At 49.6% G+C, this 14,922-nt stretch overlaps 2 protein-coding genes and 1 long non-coding RNA gene across 15 annotated transcripts in view; 2 read left to right on the top strand and 1 right to left on the bottom strand.

Annotated features, from left to right (window-relative positions):
• The window catches only part of Tmem108 (transmembrane protein 108), a 278,965-nt gene extending 269,448 nt beyond the window's left edge, over nucleotides 1–9,517 (top strand). For 8 of the 10 annotated variants that reach the window (XM_006511868.4, XM_006511864.4, XM_006511863.4 and 5 more), the window contains 2 exons: nucleotides 3,110–3,264; nucleotides 7,670–9,508. In XM_006511868.4, the coding sequence (XP_006511931.1) occupies nucleotides 3,110–3,264; nucleotides 7,670–7,792 (278 nt within the window). In that variant the 3' untranslated portion in view covers nucleotides 7,793–9,508. Of the gene's footprint in view, nucleotides 1–3,109; nucleotides 3,265–7,669 lie in introns of all 10 variants that reach the window. The other 2 variants (NM_178638.4, NM_001359465.1) reach the window with 1 other exon arrangement.
• The window catches only part of Gm16252, a 31,309-nt gene that overhangs the window by 10,905 nt on the left and 5,482 nt on the right, over nucleotides 1–14,922 (bottom strand). Inside the window, exons 1-2 of one of the 3 annotated variants that reach the window (XR_003948082.1) lie at nucleotides 6,383–6,725; nucleotides 190–353 (exon numbers count right to left, since the gene is read on the bottom strand). This is a non-coding gene — a long non-coding RNA (predicted gene 16252). Of the gene's footprint in view, nucleotides 1–178; nucleotides 354–6,382; nucleotides 6,726–14,922 lie in introns of those variants that run through there. The other 2 variants (XR_003948084.1, XR_003948081.1) reach the window with 2 other exon arrangements.
• Nucleotides 12,048–14,922, top strand: part of Bfsp2 (beaded filament structural protein 2, phakinin) — a 55,482-nt gene continuing 52,607 nt past the window's right edge. Inside the window, exon 1 of one of the 2 annotated variants that reach the window (XM_030243997.1) lies at nucleotides 12,048–12,718. In XM_030243997.1, the coding sequence (XP_030099857.1) occupies nucleotides 12,101–12,718 (618 nt within the window). In that variant the 5' untranslated portion in view covers nucleotides 12,048–12,100. The remainder of the gene's footprint in view (nucleotides 12,719–14,922) is intronic. The other variant, NM_001002896.3, reaches the window with a different exon arrangement.

Genomic DNA, 14,922 nt, shown 5'->3' with positions numbered 1-14,922 from the left:
ATAAGTCACAGAAGATTCGTTACTGGGAAACCCACGAGAGCTTGCTTAACTCTCAGGGCTGTTCTAGAACTATGGACAGAGGGAGCCCCCCACTCATTCCTCATAGGGTCTCAGTGGCTGTTGCCTTTGGAAACATGGAGCGGTTGATTCTTTAACTAAATGGTTAAGTGGCTCACACCTTGTACTCACCGTGCAGCTGACAGAGGGCTTCTAAGGCCGAACTGTGTGTTCCCTCTAGTGTTCAGAGTAACGGGAGACAATCAACACCTACTTGAAGATTACCACAACCCGTGGTCCTGGTGGTGTAATTAGCTGGGGTGATCTTGATCAACTTCAGTGACCTTCAGTTACTTCTGTGGGTGGAAGAACACTCATGTCTTTCTCTCACAGTGGCTGTGCCGGTTGAAGAGGCCTGTAAACTATGTTGCGCTGAGAGCATATTAGACTCCTATCTCTTGGACGAAAGGTCAGAATAGTGAAGTTATAGTTCTAAACACAACTAGAGCATTAACCTTGAGACTGTCACAGTCACAGAGCCCAGAGTCTCTTTCTGCAAAGGCTGGGAAGTTCCCAAGAGAAGTGGATTCAAGCCACAGAGCCTCCCACACATTACATAGGATTTCTGCACCTTACACAGGCTCGGGCTTCCAGTCAGGGGCATTACGAACTCGGACATAGCAGTAGGCACGCCTTGGCAGAGTGGCCTCGGGAAGCTCATCTCTAGGGTTTCCACTCCCTACTTTGCAAACTAAGACTAACAGGTGGGAAAGGCAGTGAGGAGCAGGGCAGAATTCTGCTGCATGCAGGATTTTGTCTGGCCTGCACAGAGGCCGAGAGGTTAAGCAGCTTGCCCGGGCCTTGTGAGTAGTGTGTTGATGCCTGGGTTCCGATTCCAGCTTCTACAACCATTTCCTCATGACCGGGCAGTCTCTAAGACCATCTCTGTCTCTTTGATCTCACTTGCTTGTTTGTAACTATTCAGTGGGTCCAATCACAGATCCCCACCCCCCTCCCTCAGAGACGTGGCTTTTAAGGACATCCTTCTCCCTGACACCCTGTTTGAAGTCTGTGGCAGTGAAGTGTGTGATGTGCTGTCAGATACCTTCACAGGCCAGCAGGTGAAAAGTGACCACTTGTCCCTGACAACTCCCACATCAGCAAAGCTAAAGAACCGCCCACCCCTCCTCACTTCTGAAGTGTTTCTGTGTCTTCAGAGACCTGGTTCTACTGGCGTCACGTGCCCTGGCCATTTCCCGCTTGATGTTTCAGAGACAGAGTCTGGTGGCTCTGAGGAATAAAGATACCAGGGAGGAGGGAGAGAGGGCATCTGTGACAGACATGGTGTCTCTGAGCAGGGTGAAAGGATGCCCTAACTATGCCATTTACACTTTGGGCTTCGCAGCCCTTTCTGCCCCTTCCTGGGCTGTGAGAAGAAGGGAAAGACGAAGCCACAAAATTTGAACAATCTGACACGAGCTGTCCCCGAAATCCCCTTCAGCAGCCCCCTCCATGTGTCAAGGGCTTTTTAAAAGCTACTCTTAGAGGCATGATTAGCAACCTGGAAGCCTTTCTTTCTGGCCAGAGCAGATGAAGCAAACTGCAAATAGAAGCTGCCTCCTGACTTTGGTTGGAGATCATTCCAGAAAAGCCAGTGGGGCGTACAGAATGTTCCAGTGACCCCTCGGGACTGGAACCTGGGCTCTAAGATCTCAGCTCATAAATGTGCCAGTTTCTACACCCTAAGTACCAAGTCTGTAGTGGTCAAGTCCTCAGATTGCTTCTGTGGGAGATGGCCCTCTGCTGCCCCCTGGTGTTGGCCTCTGAACAGAGCAGCCTGGGCCCCCATTCTCAGGCACTCAGACACTGTAGAGACCAGGGTCACCTGTTACACAATGTGAGGGGCCAGGCTCAGAAAAGCTAGGCTGCAGTCACCTCAACAGGGTGAGCCCTTGTGTTGCCCTTGGGCAGAAGCCTGGGTGTTAAAGAGCAGAAACTTTGGAGTCCACACATCCAGCTTTGCTCCTAAGCCTATTGATAAAAATGACTTATCTGGAAATTACGAACTCTAATAGTGACTCCACGAGGTCAAAAGGACATTTGTAGCTATCAGTGGATAATGTCCCTGAACTGCAAGTCCTATATGACTGGCTGGTCACATCTTTTTAACTGAGCCTCGAGCTTTTGTCTAATGCATCTATGTCTGTCACCCCCTGCTTCAACAGAGATCTCTCCATGGTCTGAGTCACTGAACACAAATGCTGGTCTTTGTCCCCAGCAGATGAGCAAAGCCCTTTCTTGGTGCATCCTTAAAGCACAGCACAGTAGCAACCACAAATACCACCAAGTCACATGTAGCCTCCCTTCCGACAAACCCCTGGGGTATACCTCTCAACACTTCCTGGCTTCCCCTCCTACCTCCCGCCCACTGTCCCGGCCATACTGCACTTTCTTTTCTCACACACACCTGGGCTGTCCACAGGTGCTGTTGGTCCTTTGTGGTGCTGTTCTCCAATCCTGGAACATGCTGCCTGTCCTGCACAGAGCTGTCTCCTCCCCTGGATGCCAGCTTTGTGACTGAAGTGGCCTTTCACGTGTCCCCTCATCATCTCTCACTGAATAGCCATCCCTAGTGACATCTCCCAATTCCTTTTATTACCTGTGTATCAATAGCCTGGCCTCTTCTGAGAGCACACAGTAGGATAGACCGGTAGGAAAACTGATAACTATTAACAGTTTTTCTAGTACACAGTAGGTACTCAAAATCAAGGTAGTGGTTGACATGGGGGGAGGGGGAGGAGCGTGGAGCTCGGTTACCGGAGTGCTTATCTTAAATGCACAAATCCCTGGTTTCAGTCCCCAGCACGGAAACCAGGAGTGGTGCCACAGACCCGTGATCCCAGGACCCAGAAGCTGCAATCAGTAGATCAGAAATTCAAGGCCGTTCTTGGTCACACAGTGAGCTTGAAGCCAACCTGGGGATACATGAGTCTAAATGAACATGGAGGCTGGGGGGCAGGATGTCTGGGGGCAGGATGTCCTCTGCACCCCTCTGACACTAAGTCATTTGTCTCCTCCCTCTGCCTCTCTCTGACTGGGCCTCTCTCCACAGCGGTCCTGTTGACAGTGTGCTGCATGAGGAGGAAGAAGAAGACGGCCAACCCTGAGAACAACCTGAGCTACTGGAACAATGCCATCACAATGGACTACTTCAACAGACACGCGGTGGAGCTCCCGAGGGAGATCCAGTCCCTAGAGACCTCAGAGGTAACTGCCAACCCCCACCCCCCACAACCGCCCTGCACAGAAACAGCAACAACGTAGCAGCTCAGCCTGAGGCCTGCTCCTCTGCAGAGCTCACTGGATCAGGGGCTTCCTTCCCCCTGCCCCAGCCCTACTGAGCTTGGGGTCTGATTCTGAAAAGAGCCCACCACTACCACCACCACCAACCCAGGTGCTTTCTGCACACTGGAGTTGGGAAAGCTGTTCTCAGAACTTCTCCAATCTGGGAATAAGTAACAAATGTTTATCGAGGACTGGTTTTGTAGCAAGCAGTCTCTGGGGACCGAAGAGGAAAACTTGCTCTCAGGAGACTTCCAATTCTGAGCTGTGGCCCCGGAGACTAGACGAAGCCTGGTGTCACTCAAAAGCAAACCGAATTAAAAATAGTACTAGATGAGGTGCAGTGGGCCCAGGGGAGGAAGCCTTCCCAAGAGCACAGGGATTACTGGGGCTTCACTCGGTGTGCCCACAAAGGAAGACAGATGGTCCAAAGGAAGGGGATGGTCCAGGAGAGCGGTGAGGGGGAGCTGAGTTATTGTGACGGTGAACCCTGATGGTGCAGGCTGCCTTCCCTGTTCCTCCATTCCCAGGGCATCTAGGGTGAGCTTTGATGACTGTGACTGTAGCTACATTGTTCCCTTGTCCAAACCCAGCTGATCTAGTCCCTTAAAGGTTTTAGGTGACCTGTGAAGGAGACCTGCCGTAGCATCTTAGCATCTTCTGCTTTCCTATCCTGGTATTTACCCTGTGACTGCCAGCCTGATGTTAACTCTGCATCATGCTCTCCCTACCTCTTGCTTGCCATCCCTACTCCTCACGGCTCTTTCTCAGGCCGAGAGTATTGAGTCCTGTGCTGTGGGACCTCTCATCTCCGAGTGCCCAGCTCAGCCACTCACAGCTCCTCTTGTGTTCCCCTCAGGTGTATGGCATAACTGCTACACCACCCTGCCATATCTGTCTGCAGCTCTGATGTCTCCCCCGCCCTCAGCCACATCCCTACCTAACAGATTCATTGACCCAACCTGGAACCATTCATTGATGCCCTCCCGGCCCCAGTCCCAAGCTCACCTGGTGTCCCAGGTTGTGTTCATGACACTGCTGTAGTCCCCTGAGTCCACCTCGCACGCTCTCAGCCAGTCTGTTGGCAGATTCTATTGGTTCTTGCTAAGCATGGGCTTAGCCTACTCTCGTGCCAGTATGTTGCCCTCTCCTCACGCTCTGATGGCTACATTAGACTCTGGAATGATCTCCCATTCTATCATACCTCCTGCAGTCAGCCCATCAGGACAGGAGCCAGGTGATCTCTCAAAAGCATGACCCCATTGGCCATGGACCCCAGCTCCCAAGTGGATCCTTGGGGCACCATAAAGAGAAGCTAAAGTTAGATGTAGGATGCTATGGTCCCAGCACTGGGGAAGTAGAGGTAGGAAGATCAGAAGTCCAGGCTACTTAGCTACTTTGGGAGTCCAAGGCCATCTTGGACTACATGAGACCCATAAGAAATGAAAGGAGGGAAGGAGGGGAAAGAATGGAGGAGAGAGAGAGAAGAAAGGAAGGCAGAGGGGAGAAGGGGAGAAGAGAGAGAGATCCCCAGAATCCATGTAAGAATCCAAGCATAATGGTACACAAGCTTTCCAGTACTTGGGCAACAGAGGCAGAAGAATTCCCAGGACTTGCTGGCCAACCAGCCTTGTACAATCAGCTAAGCCCCCAGTTCCCAGTGAGAGGACCTGGTTCAGGCTGACTCCTAAGGAGCAACACCTAAGGTTGACTTCTCACACTACCCAGCTCGACCGCTTGCAACACACACACACACACACACACACACACACAATTCCTCTTTCTGGTCCCTTCATGAGCTAGTCCCAGACCACCCCCACGCTCCCCTGGCAGCTCTAGGCTCTTTGCTCTGTACAGAAAGCCCATCCCCCACAAGAGCTTTGCTGTTAAGCTTAACTGGACCTCTCCCCCTAGTGCCTAGGCCATCACTTCCTACTGGTCTCTCTAAGGAGCCCTTCCTGGACTGCCCTCAGCCCATTAGAGACCCACCCTCCTCATTCACCCCCAGGCACTGCAGCCTGCTGCTCTCAGGACACATTTCTTTTCCTCTCCTTGCTGAGGGCAGGAGCCTTGTGTGAGTTCACTTCTCAGTTCCCTGTATCCACGGGCTGTGTCTGGCCTGGCCCACAGTGCTCCGCAGCAGACATGCAGTAGATGAATGAGCCAGGAATAAAGACCCCCATGACTCATCCCCCAGTTCAGAGGCTGCTACACAGTAGCCACTCAGCAAAAGCGTAGCCAAAGCATAGGGAGCAACACAGGCTCCATGAAGGTTTCATGGATGGGGAAGCCAGCACACATTCTTCTTCTAGTTAAGTGAAAAACGTGAGAAAGGCTTGAATCTGGGTGGTGAGGCATAAATGCCTTAGATTTTCTCTAAAAATGGGGACGAGAACCCTGAAGAGCAGAGCCCGTAACCATGCTATAGAAAAGCCCCCACTTGCAGAGCACCGTGGTGTTCTCCATGCAGAACCGTGGTGGTAAGGGTCAGGGTAGCTCCTGATCTGCAATCAGCACCAGGCCAGGGGGCTCCAGTAACAAGGGCCAACTAGCCACAGTCTCAAGAAATGAAGGCACCACAAAAGCTATGGCAGAAAGCCAGCCAGTGGTGGCTTCAGTCTGTGCCCACTGCCAGTCTACTCCCTTGGCTCTGCTGTCCTTGTAAAAAAGGGACTGTGATCTCTTGCAACACTCCGATCTGGTGCTGTGTGAGGCCAGAATGGGGGGCAGCTCAGAGCCAGGATGGGAAGTGCCAGGGACATACATGCCCTGTAGACCGCCCACCCCGCCCACCCTGCCCACAGGATGACCACGCTGTCCTATATGCTGCTTCCTCAGAGCCGCACTTACCCATCCAGAAGCTTCCACATACAGTGCCTTAGAAAGTCTCTCTCTGCCTGGCACCTCTACTGTCTGTGATGATAAGGGTACTAGCAGATCACGGTACCCAGGGTACCTGGACACTTTTCTATTTTTGTTTCCTTTTCCTCCCTCCCTCCCTCTCTCCCTCCCCACCCCATTGCTGTCCTTGTTTCCCAGATACCTTTTTTTTTTTTCCATGCTGTGCTTCATACACACCCCAGGTTCACCATTGGTCCATACTTGCTCGCCCCATTAAAAGTGGGAAGCAACACGAGCCGGATTTCAAGCTGCAAACCCCACACAGCTCAGAGGAAAGACTTCAATCTCTTCTCCATAGTTAGAAGGGTCAGACTTACTGCACTCTCCTGATGAGATTTGGCCAAAGACAAGCCCTCGGGGGAAATGCCTGTCTCCTGAAAAGACATTTTATCGGCAGGGTCGTTTCCTCTTTCTTCCCCGACTATCCATAAAGCAGCCAGCCCTTCCCCCCCTCAGGAACTGTCCTTTGTCTGTTTTGTTTAAAAATAAACTTCAGAGAATGAATTGTGGCTTCTTAAAATGAAGGCACTTCTGAGGAAGTCAGGCCCAGGCCTGCACACACAGAGGTGTTGCAGCGTTGAGTTCACTGGCTTCGGAGCAACCTGGAAGTTTGGAGATATTGGTTGTTTGGCATTCAGTCAGGCTTTTGGCTTGTTCTGCCTTTTCACTCAATTAATACCTGGATCTGAGAAGGGCTCTTAGTAGCCCACACGGGCTTGCAATCCCTGGTAGCTGAGCAGGAAACTCTGTCAAACTCTGATTCCCCTCTGTGCGGATCTGGGGTGCCTATCTAAAGCCTTTTTCCACCTCGGGGCTTAGCAGACAGGCTGAGGATTTGGGGGGTGTTGTTTCACTTAGCACATAGCTTATTGTGGTCCACATGGGTGCTTGTGTTGCAACAAGAAATGGGGGAATGATTCTCACCAGACTCTGGGGGGCTCTTAAGAGGAGGATAGACTGGCTCTGAAGACTTCTAGGCCTGTCAGGCTCTGAGGGGTGATTATAGGATAGCTGGCTCCTATCAGTGTATCTAGAAAGGAAAAGCTTTGAATTTGCCTGGGTGTCTGAGCAAGCAGCAGAAAGCCGAGTCTGGAGTCCCAGGACATCAACTGTTGCACACTAAGGCAATTAGGGATAGGGGTATGTGTGTCTGTGTCTGTGTCGGCTGGGATGGGATATGTAGCGTGGGGGGAGGTATGAGGGAATGTGATATTTCTGTGTGACATGTGGTATGTGTGATGTATGTGGTTGGGGGGAGGGGGGCGTGTATGTACTTGTGTGCTTGGTTGCTTGATTTGTTGAGGCAATCTCACACTGTATATAGCCCAGGCTAGCCTGGAACTTTCCATCCTTCTGACTGCCAAGTTTGTGTGACTGCCACCCCTCTCTCCATCCCCAGCTCACACCAGCTTCCTCCCTCTCTCCTCAGGACCAGCTCTCAGAGCCCCGCTCCCCAGCCAATGGCGACTATCGAGACACTGGGATGGTCCTCGTGAACCCCTTCTGCCAGGAAACACTGTTCGTGGGAAACGACCAAGTTTCCGAGATCTAGATGCAGCAGCCTCCGCTTTGCCACTCCCTATTTTTGTCTCTAAATTATAAATATACAAATATATATATTATAAATATAACCTTTGTGTAACCCTGACTTAATAAGAGACATTTTCAGCTTTTTTTCCTAAGAATTGTCAACATCTTTTTTACAAGTGTGGTTTAAAAAAAAAAAAATTTACAGAATGACCCATGGCTTTATAAAATAAAGGTATTTCTAAGCAAAGCGGTTGCACTGATTGCTTCTCTTAACTGTTCTGGGCATGTAGAGGTTCCAGGAGCCCTGGGCAGATGAGGAAAGAGACCAATCTCCCGTGGAAGCTGAACGTTAGTGTGGCCAAGTGAGTGGTCATCTGCGTGGTCTTGATGCTCTGGTTCCCAGGACTCAGTGTGCCCTCATCTCCTGTCTTTTTGTATGTATCCTAGTGGTGGGGATAGGGGCACCACAGTGGAGGACACAGGCAGGTGGTGTGCAAAACGGAAGGGAACGGTGCCAGCCTGGAGCCTCACTGTAGCATCACTGAATGTCGAGTTTGACAGGATCGGTGGAGGCCATCAAGAGCCTCCAGCCCCCTTTTATGACCCCACAGGATGCTCCCACCATGCTAGAAGAAACAGGACTGCCTTTGTCTGGCAGGAAAGTGGTCCCTAGAAACTCTTCTCAGCATCCCTTCTAACATCCCTGCCTGCCCTTGGATGCCCTGCCTCTCTTCCTGGAGGACAGATGCAGATCTCAGCCCTTGCCCTTCACTGTTCAAGTGTTGGTTGGGATTCAGTATTGCTTTCTCCAAAGGCAATGATATTGTGCTCCATGAGAAACAGGTTTATCTATTAAGCCTTGCAGTGTAGAACTATTTTTTTTAACCTTCCCCCATTAAATCTTTAAAGAAAAAAATAAAAGATTGCCAAATGACTCACTTGAAAGAAGTGCCATTCTGTCTACAGGCAGAAGCACGGCAGACCTGCCCACAAACTTGCCATCCGCTTTCGCTGTCCCCTGTCCCCCCCAAACCCCCTTGTTCCCCTGGGTCCGGGTCCAGCTGCCTTCCCCAGCCCACACTGTACCCAGCGTGGCCAACAAGGATCTCTCAGAGACCCAAGAGGGGTTTCTGGAGCCAATTGCTTTTCTCTGTTACTTTCCTAACCTGTCATGGCTAGGGATTTAACTTCAACCCCTCCCCCCTTCTCTAAAAGAAAATAATAGTTTGATAGTATATTTTGAATATAGATGTTCTTATCAGATTGGAGCTTGAATTTGTCTGTTGATTTCCATGTCTGTGTTGTTGCTGTGATTTTCTCATCAGGACTGCCTCTCTTCTTCCATTCCCCTTTTCCAAAAGAAAGACGGCCTTCAAAACTAATGTGTGTTTCTCAATGTTACATGGACCTACTTAGAGTCTGCTTGTCTCTCTTCAAAGACTTCAACCCACAAAGAAGCAGGTTAAATGTTGTGCCGAGATTTCGCTCTCTAACATGTTGCTGTCTGACCTTAACCTTATCATAATATTTCTGTTAGCTACTGCGTTGAATATACCAATGTGTGTGAGTATGTATTGAAGAAAACATGTTTGTAAAGTAAAATTTATATATAATATATGTCATCAAAGATACATATGTTATATATATATACATTTGTGGACGTATGACTTATTTTTCCGTATCCACAGAATTCAGCTACCATGTATATATAAATAAACTTATTTTATTACCCAGAGGACCAAGTCGCTAATACATTTTGCATTCTTTTCATTTTAAAAAATAACCTTTAAGTCTCCCTTCAGTGGTACCCCTAACTATCTTGTTTTCATGTATACTTATCTAATTGAACACTGTATTGAACTTTACAGTGTGATGAGAAAACAGGGTTGGTGAGATCTTTTAGAACAAGAGGGTGAGTTTCCCAAGGGAGAGTCTGCTCTTTTCACGTCTTTGAAACATTGGTGTCCATCCAGGTGTCTCCCCTTGCCTGTTCCCAGCTCCAGAGGACTGGGTAGATTTAAAGTAAATGTCTTTGGGTCTGAGAGTGTCTAAAACCACTAGTCATTACTATGCCCTGCACAGTAACAGTGCCTAGACACTCATGGCACCTTTATAATCAGTAGCTTGAACCCTGCACTAGGCCTTGGATAATCCATCCCAGAACCGACTGAAATGCAGCTCCATGGAGCCCAGCAGTACCACCTGGATTAGGAGGCAGTTACCATAACCCAGCCCCAGTGCATCATGGGAGCTGCAGAGGAAGAATGCCACCATCTGTGTAAGCTACAGCCTATAACTACTGACTGGCCTTTACTTGATTCAATTGGCTCCTTAATTTGTTAATCAGATAAACAACACCGATGTTTAATCTTGTGTCGCCTGAGATGTAGGGAGGTACCTTAGTAAAGTATCTTACAATCAGGATCCAAATTCGATCCCCAGAACCCATGTACAGAACCTGGGTGTGGCGACACTTGTGTCTAGCACTGGGTAGGCAGAGCCAGGCAGATCCCTGAGGCTCACTGACCTACAAGTCTAGCCTAATTGGGGAGTTCCAGACCAACAGGGGACCCTGTCTCAATAAGGTCGACAGCCCCTGAGGATGGCCCTAAAGTTGATCTGCGGTCTCCACATAAACACACAAAAGTAACAAAGTCCCTCTTACATTGTCTCGAGTAAACAAAACGGGAGGAGAAATGTTGCAGTTTTCATAAAGAATGGAAACTAAAAGCACACAAAATTCTAGCAGATGAGCAGCCATGTAACCCTGGTGAGTGGTAACTCCCAGAGACAACCTTATACATTCTGGATTAAAGAGGCTTTCTCAGCTCTGTACATTCTGGCCATGGGATCCCTGGGTCTTTTATCACAAAGGGAAATAATAGTACCTATGAGATAATCCTTCTGAAATTGTACATTATGCACCCCAAACAGCAGTACATGTCAACTGTCTATTTTCCCGAGTTCTAAAGTTGAACTGAAAAAAAAAATCAGAAAATGGAATTATGCTCAGAATTGGATATACTCAGTACCCACCAGAAATTGATTCCTGTTGCCTTCTCTTGCCTGGAGTCAACTCTCACATTACAGGATCAAGGAATCCAAGGTCCATCTCTGGACTTGGGGTGCATGCTTTCAATACACTAAAACCTCACTCAGCACATGGTGTTTTAGGGCTATGTCATGCTCAGGCTGAAGGGACCATTCTAGCCCCCCAAAGTGATTGGGATATAACCATTGACAGTGTGACTTGGAAGATGCCAAAGGCCAGGATTAAAACCTGAGGTGCCTACTCACAACCATCTGTAACTCCTGTTCCAGGGGATCTGACACCCTCACACAGATATGCATGCAGTCAGATCACCAATGTACATAAAATAAAAAGAAAAGAAAAACCTGAGGTGCTGAAAAAACCCAAACTTGGAGCACCCCTGGGTACTTTCCAGAAATCCCTTTGTTGTTCTCCCTTCTTGGTTTTATTAAAGGGTGTGACAGAGGTGGAAGGGAGACCAGAGCCTAACAGCTGCCCTGCAGCTCAGGTCCTAAAACGTCTGCTGGCTGTGTCAGAGTTAGCAATCAAGCAGCATGTACCACAAGGTCTAGAGGAGAAGAAACATGGCCAACGGCCAGCTGCTGACAAGCAGAGTGTCAGAGGGCAGACATGAGGGGGAGGGGAGGACGGAGCTGGAAGGGGCCTGGAATGGCTACTGGACCTGAAGGAAGAAAGCATGACCAGGCTTGCTTTGTTTCCCTTGGGCCTGTGGGGCTGCCTTCCTCCATGGCTGGCTCCTTTGTGCGCGCACACACCTGCACACATGCATACACAAAGAGATGCGGACATCCTCTGTAATTAGCCCAGAGGCCCTTACACGGAGTCCCAGCTTGTAGTGTGAGATATGGATATCAGAACACGTGTCATCTAAGGTTCTGTAGCCTGTTTGCTCACCAGTGAAGTAGGGACAGTTTGTTGCCTGCCTGGCCCTCTCTGTGGTAGTGACATAATAAAAGCCATGGACTGGGGTTCATAGTATGCATGAGACCCTGGATTCTATTGCAGGAATTGGAGGCAGAAGAATCAAAAATTTAAAGTCATCCTGGCTGCATAAGGATTTTGAGGCTTATCTACATTAGAGACCATTTCTAAAAAGAAATAGGCAAATCTAGATGATCCATTCCCACAGGCTGCACTGCTACACCCCACCCCCACCCCCACCCCCACCCCAGAAAAGTCTGGACGGCTGGGCACATGACCCAGCAACAGAGAATGCCTGTGTGCCTCTCACAGGCTGGTGGGGCGGTTCTCTTCCAGCTCAATGAATGCCCGAAGCTCATGGAAGGCAGTAGACAAAGAACACGGGACAGGGAAGCTTCCAGAGAGGCCCATGACCAGGCTGGGGCTGGCAACCAAAAGCCCCTGGACCCTGTAAACCTGCCAGGCACCACAGAGGCAGAGAGGATGAGCAAGAGGAGAGTGGCAGCGGACTTGCCCTCGGGAACCAACTCCAGCATGCCCGTGCAGAGGCACAGGGTGTCATCCCTCAGGGGAACACACTCTCCATCCTCCCTGGATAGCCCCCCAGCATCCAGGACCAGTGCTGTGGGTAGCCTCGTCCGTGCCCCTGGGGTCTATGTAGGAGTCGCACCCAGTGGTGGCATAGGTGGTCTCGGTGCCCGAGTGACCCGCCGGGCCCTGGGCATCAGCAGTGTCTTTCTACAGGGCCTGCGGAGTTCAGGCCTTGCCAACGTGCCTGCTCCGGGCCCAGAAAGGGATCACACTACTGTTGAGGACCTGGGGGGCTGCCTAGTGGAATATATGACCAAGGTGCATGCTCTGGAGCAAGTCAGCCAGGAACTGGAAACACAACTGCGGGCTCACCTGGAGAGCAAGGCCAAGAGCTCTGGAGGCTGGGATGCCCTCCGCGCCTCCTGGGCCAGCAGCTACCAGCAGGTAAGTCCCCCAGCTGTGTCTAGAGGCTTGCTAGAGGTCTGAGAGGGGATGGTGAAGGTAGCAGCAAAGATGGTGGGTGATCAGAGGCCAGGGAAGTAGATCTCTTCCATACCAAAACTGATGGTCTAGTGTTAACACTGGCTGCCATTCACTAAGGCTGACCAGGAGCCAGGACCCCCTAGGCATAATGCAACCCCCCCAAAAAAAATTTCCAACAATGTTCTGTAACCAATCTCTCACCACATACAGTTTTCAGATGAGAAACACAAGGTCCCCCAGTTCACCAGCTAATTGAGCAGCTGTTCTCAACCTGTGGGTCTCAGCCCCTTTGGGAGTCACATGCAGATATCCTGCATATCAGATGTCTACATTATGAGTCATAACAGTAGCAAGAGTACAGTTAGGAAGTAGCAATAATTTTATGGCTAGGGGGTCACCACAACATGAGGAACTGTACTAAAGGGTCGCAGTGTTAGGAAGGTTAAGAACCACTATATTGGCAAGATGCAGCAGATATCTGACCCTGGATTTTCTTTCCTCAGAGTTACACTTGTCCTGCTATCTGGGGTTGCCTCTGTCACTTTGATGGTTTTCAAGCCATCAAAGAACCCAATACCATTGAGTGGATGTGCTAGTTTACATAACTACTAAATAAATGGAGGGGTGCTTCTATATCCAGATAAAATGGGTATACGGGATTGTCAGGGTTTCTATTCCTGCACAAACATCATGACCAAGAAGCAAGTTGGGGAGGAAAGGGTTTATTCAGCTTATACTTCCATACTGCTGTTCATCACCAAGAAAGTCAGGACTGGAACTCAAGCAGGCCAGGAAGCAGGAGCTGATGCAGAGGCATGGAGGGACGTTCTTTACTGGCTTGCTTCCCCTGGCTTTCTCAGCCTGCTCTCTTAACCAAGACCACCAGCCCAGAGATGGCACCACCCACAAGGGGACCTCCCCCCTTGATCACTAATTGAGAAAATACCTTACAGCTGGATCTCGTAGAAGCATTTCCCCAACTGAAGCTCCTTTCTCTGAGATAACTCCAGCCTGTGTCAAGTGATAACTCCAGCCTGTGCCAAGTTGACACAAAACTAGCCAGTACAGGGATCAATAGGAATATGGATATTACTAGTAATTTTCAACTTCCTACTACCTATGGTGTGTGTGCACGCGCGCTCATAAACTAGTGAAGTTGGTGTTAATATCTTGCTTAACTCAATAAGGCAAAAATTACTTCAGCATGAAATCAATATAGAAATACCAGCACAACAGCCCTGATTCAAACAGAACTTTTTAAGAGGATGGAAATGTCTTACTGTCTTGGCCGTCGGTTTATGAGGCTTCTCCTGGGCAGACATGAGCAAGGGCATTTCACCCCAGACAGGACACTACCAACAATCAAATATTTTACCCAAGTCTAGCTTGGAGACCAAAGAGTTTTTATCGGGGTTACTTGACAAACTGAGTATAATTGAATCAAAGGAAGCTGCACCCCTAGAGCTCGCTGCCCAATTTGCAGGTAGCTCTATAGAAGAGTCTCCCCTCTCCAGAAAGGGTTTACTGCATATAAAATGGGAGCGGGGGTGAATCTTATAAAGTTCCAAGCCTTCTAAGTTTCCTGAAGCTTCCTGGATCTTAGGCACCTCCTCTGTCCTTTCCATTCAAACCTTAACTACACTACACCATCAGTGGCAACTGAGCCCTTGGAATGTGGCCATGGAGACTGAGCACTTGGCATTTTGTTTTACTCGGGTTTTGTTCCTTCAGATCACCACATAGAGGTGACAGTCATCTTGCTGGGCAGTGGGGTGGAGGCCTCCTTTCCCTGTCACCCAGTCAGGGCTGCTTCCTGTTCCCTGAAATAATTTCTGCAGAGCTCTACGCTCATCCACCAATTGTGCCTGCAAGCTCTGGAAGCCTACAAGCATTGTCCATCTCAGTTGGTCGCTCTGGGGGTCGCTGGCTCTGCCCTTCTTCCCTAAATGCTGGCCTTGGGATGGCTAAATCAGTCTCTAATCCAGCTACAAGTAGCCAAATCCCATTTGCTCCCTGGAGTCAGGCGCACAGGCTAAGAGGAGGTCACGAATCGTCCATGTGTGGTTGGGTGATGCCAACAGAGGCACACATGGAGTCACCCATTTCATCCCATGATGTTTCTTCACTGTTCTCAGCAGCTCTGTCCTGGCTGATGCAGCTGTTCT

Source organism: Mus musculus, chromosome 9 (assembly GCF_000001635.26).
Source record: "Mus musculus strain C57BL/6J chromosome 9, GRCm38.p6 C57BL/6J".
Lineage (NCBI taxonomy): Eukaryota > Metazoa > Chordata > Mammalia > Rodentia > Muridae > Mus > Mus musculus.
This window is presented reverse-complemented; position numbering and strand designations above follow the sequence as displayed.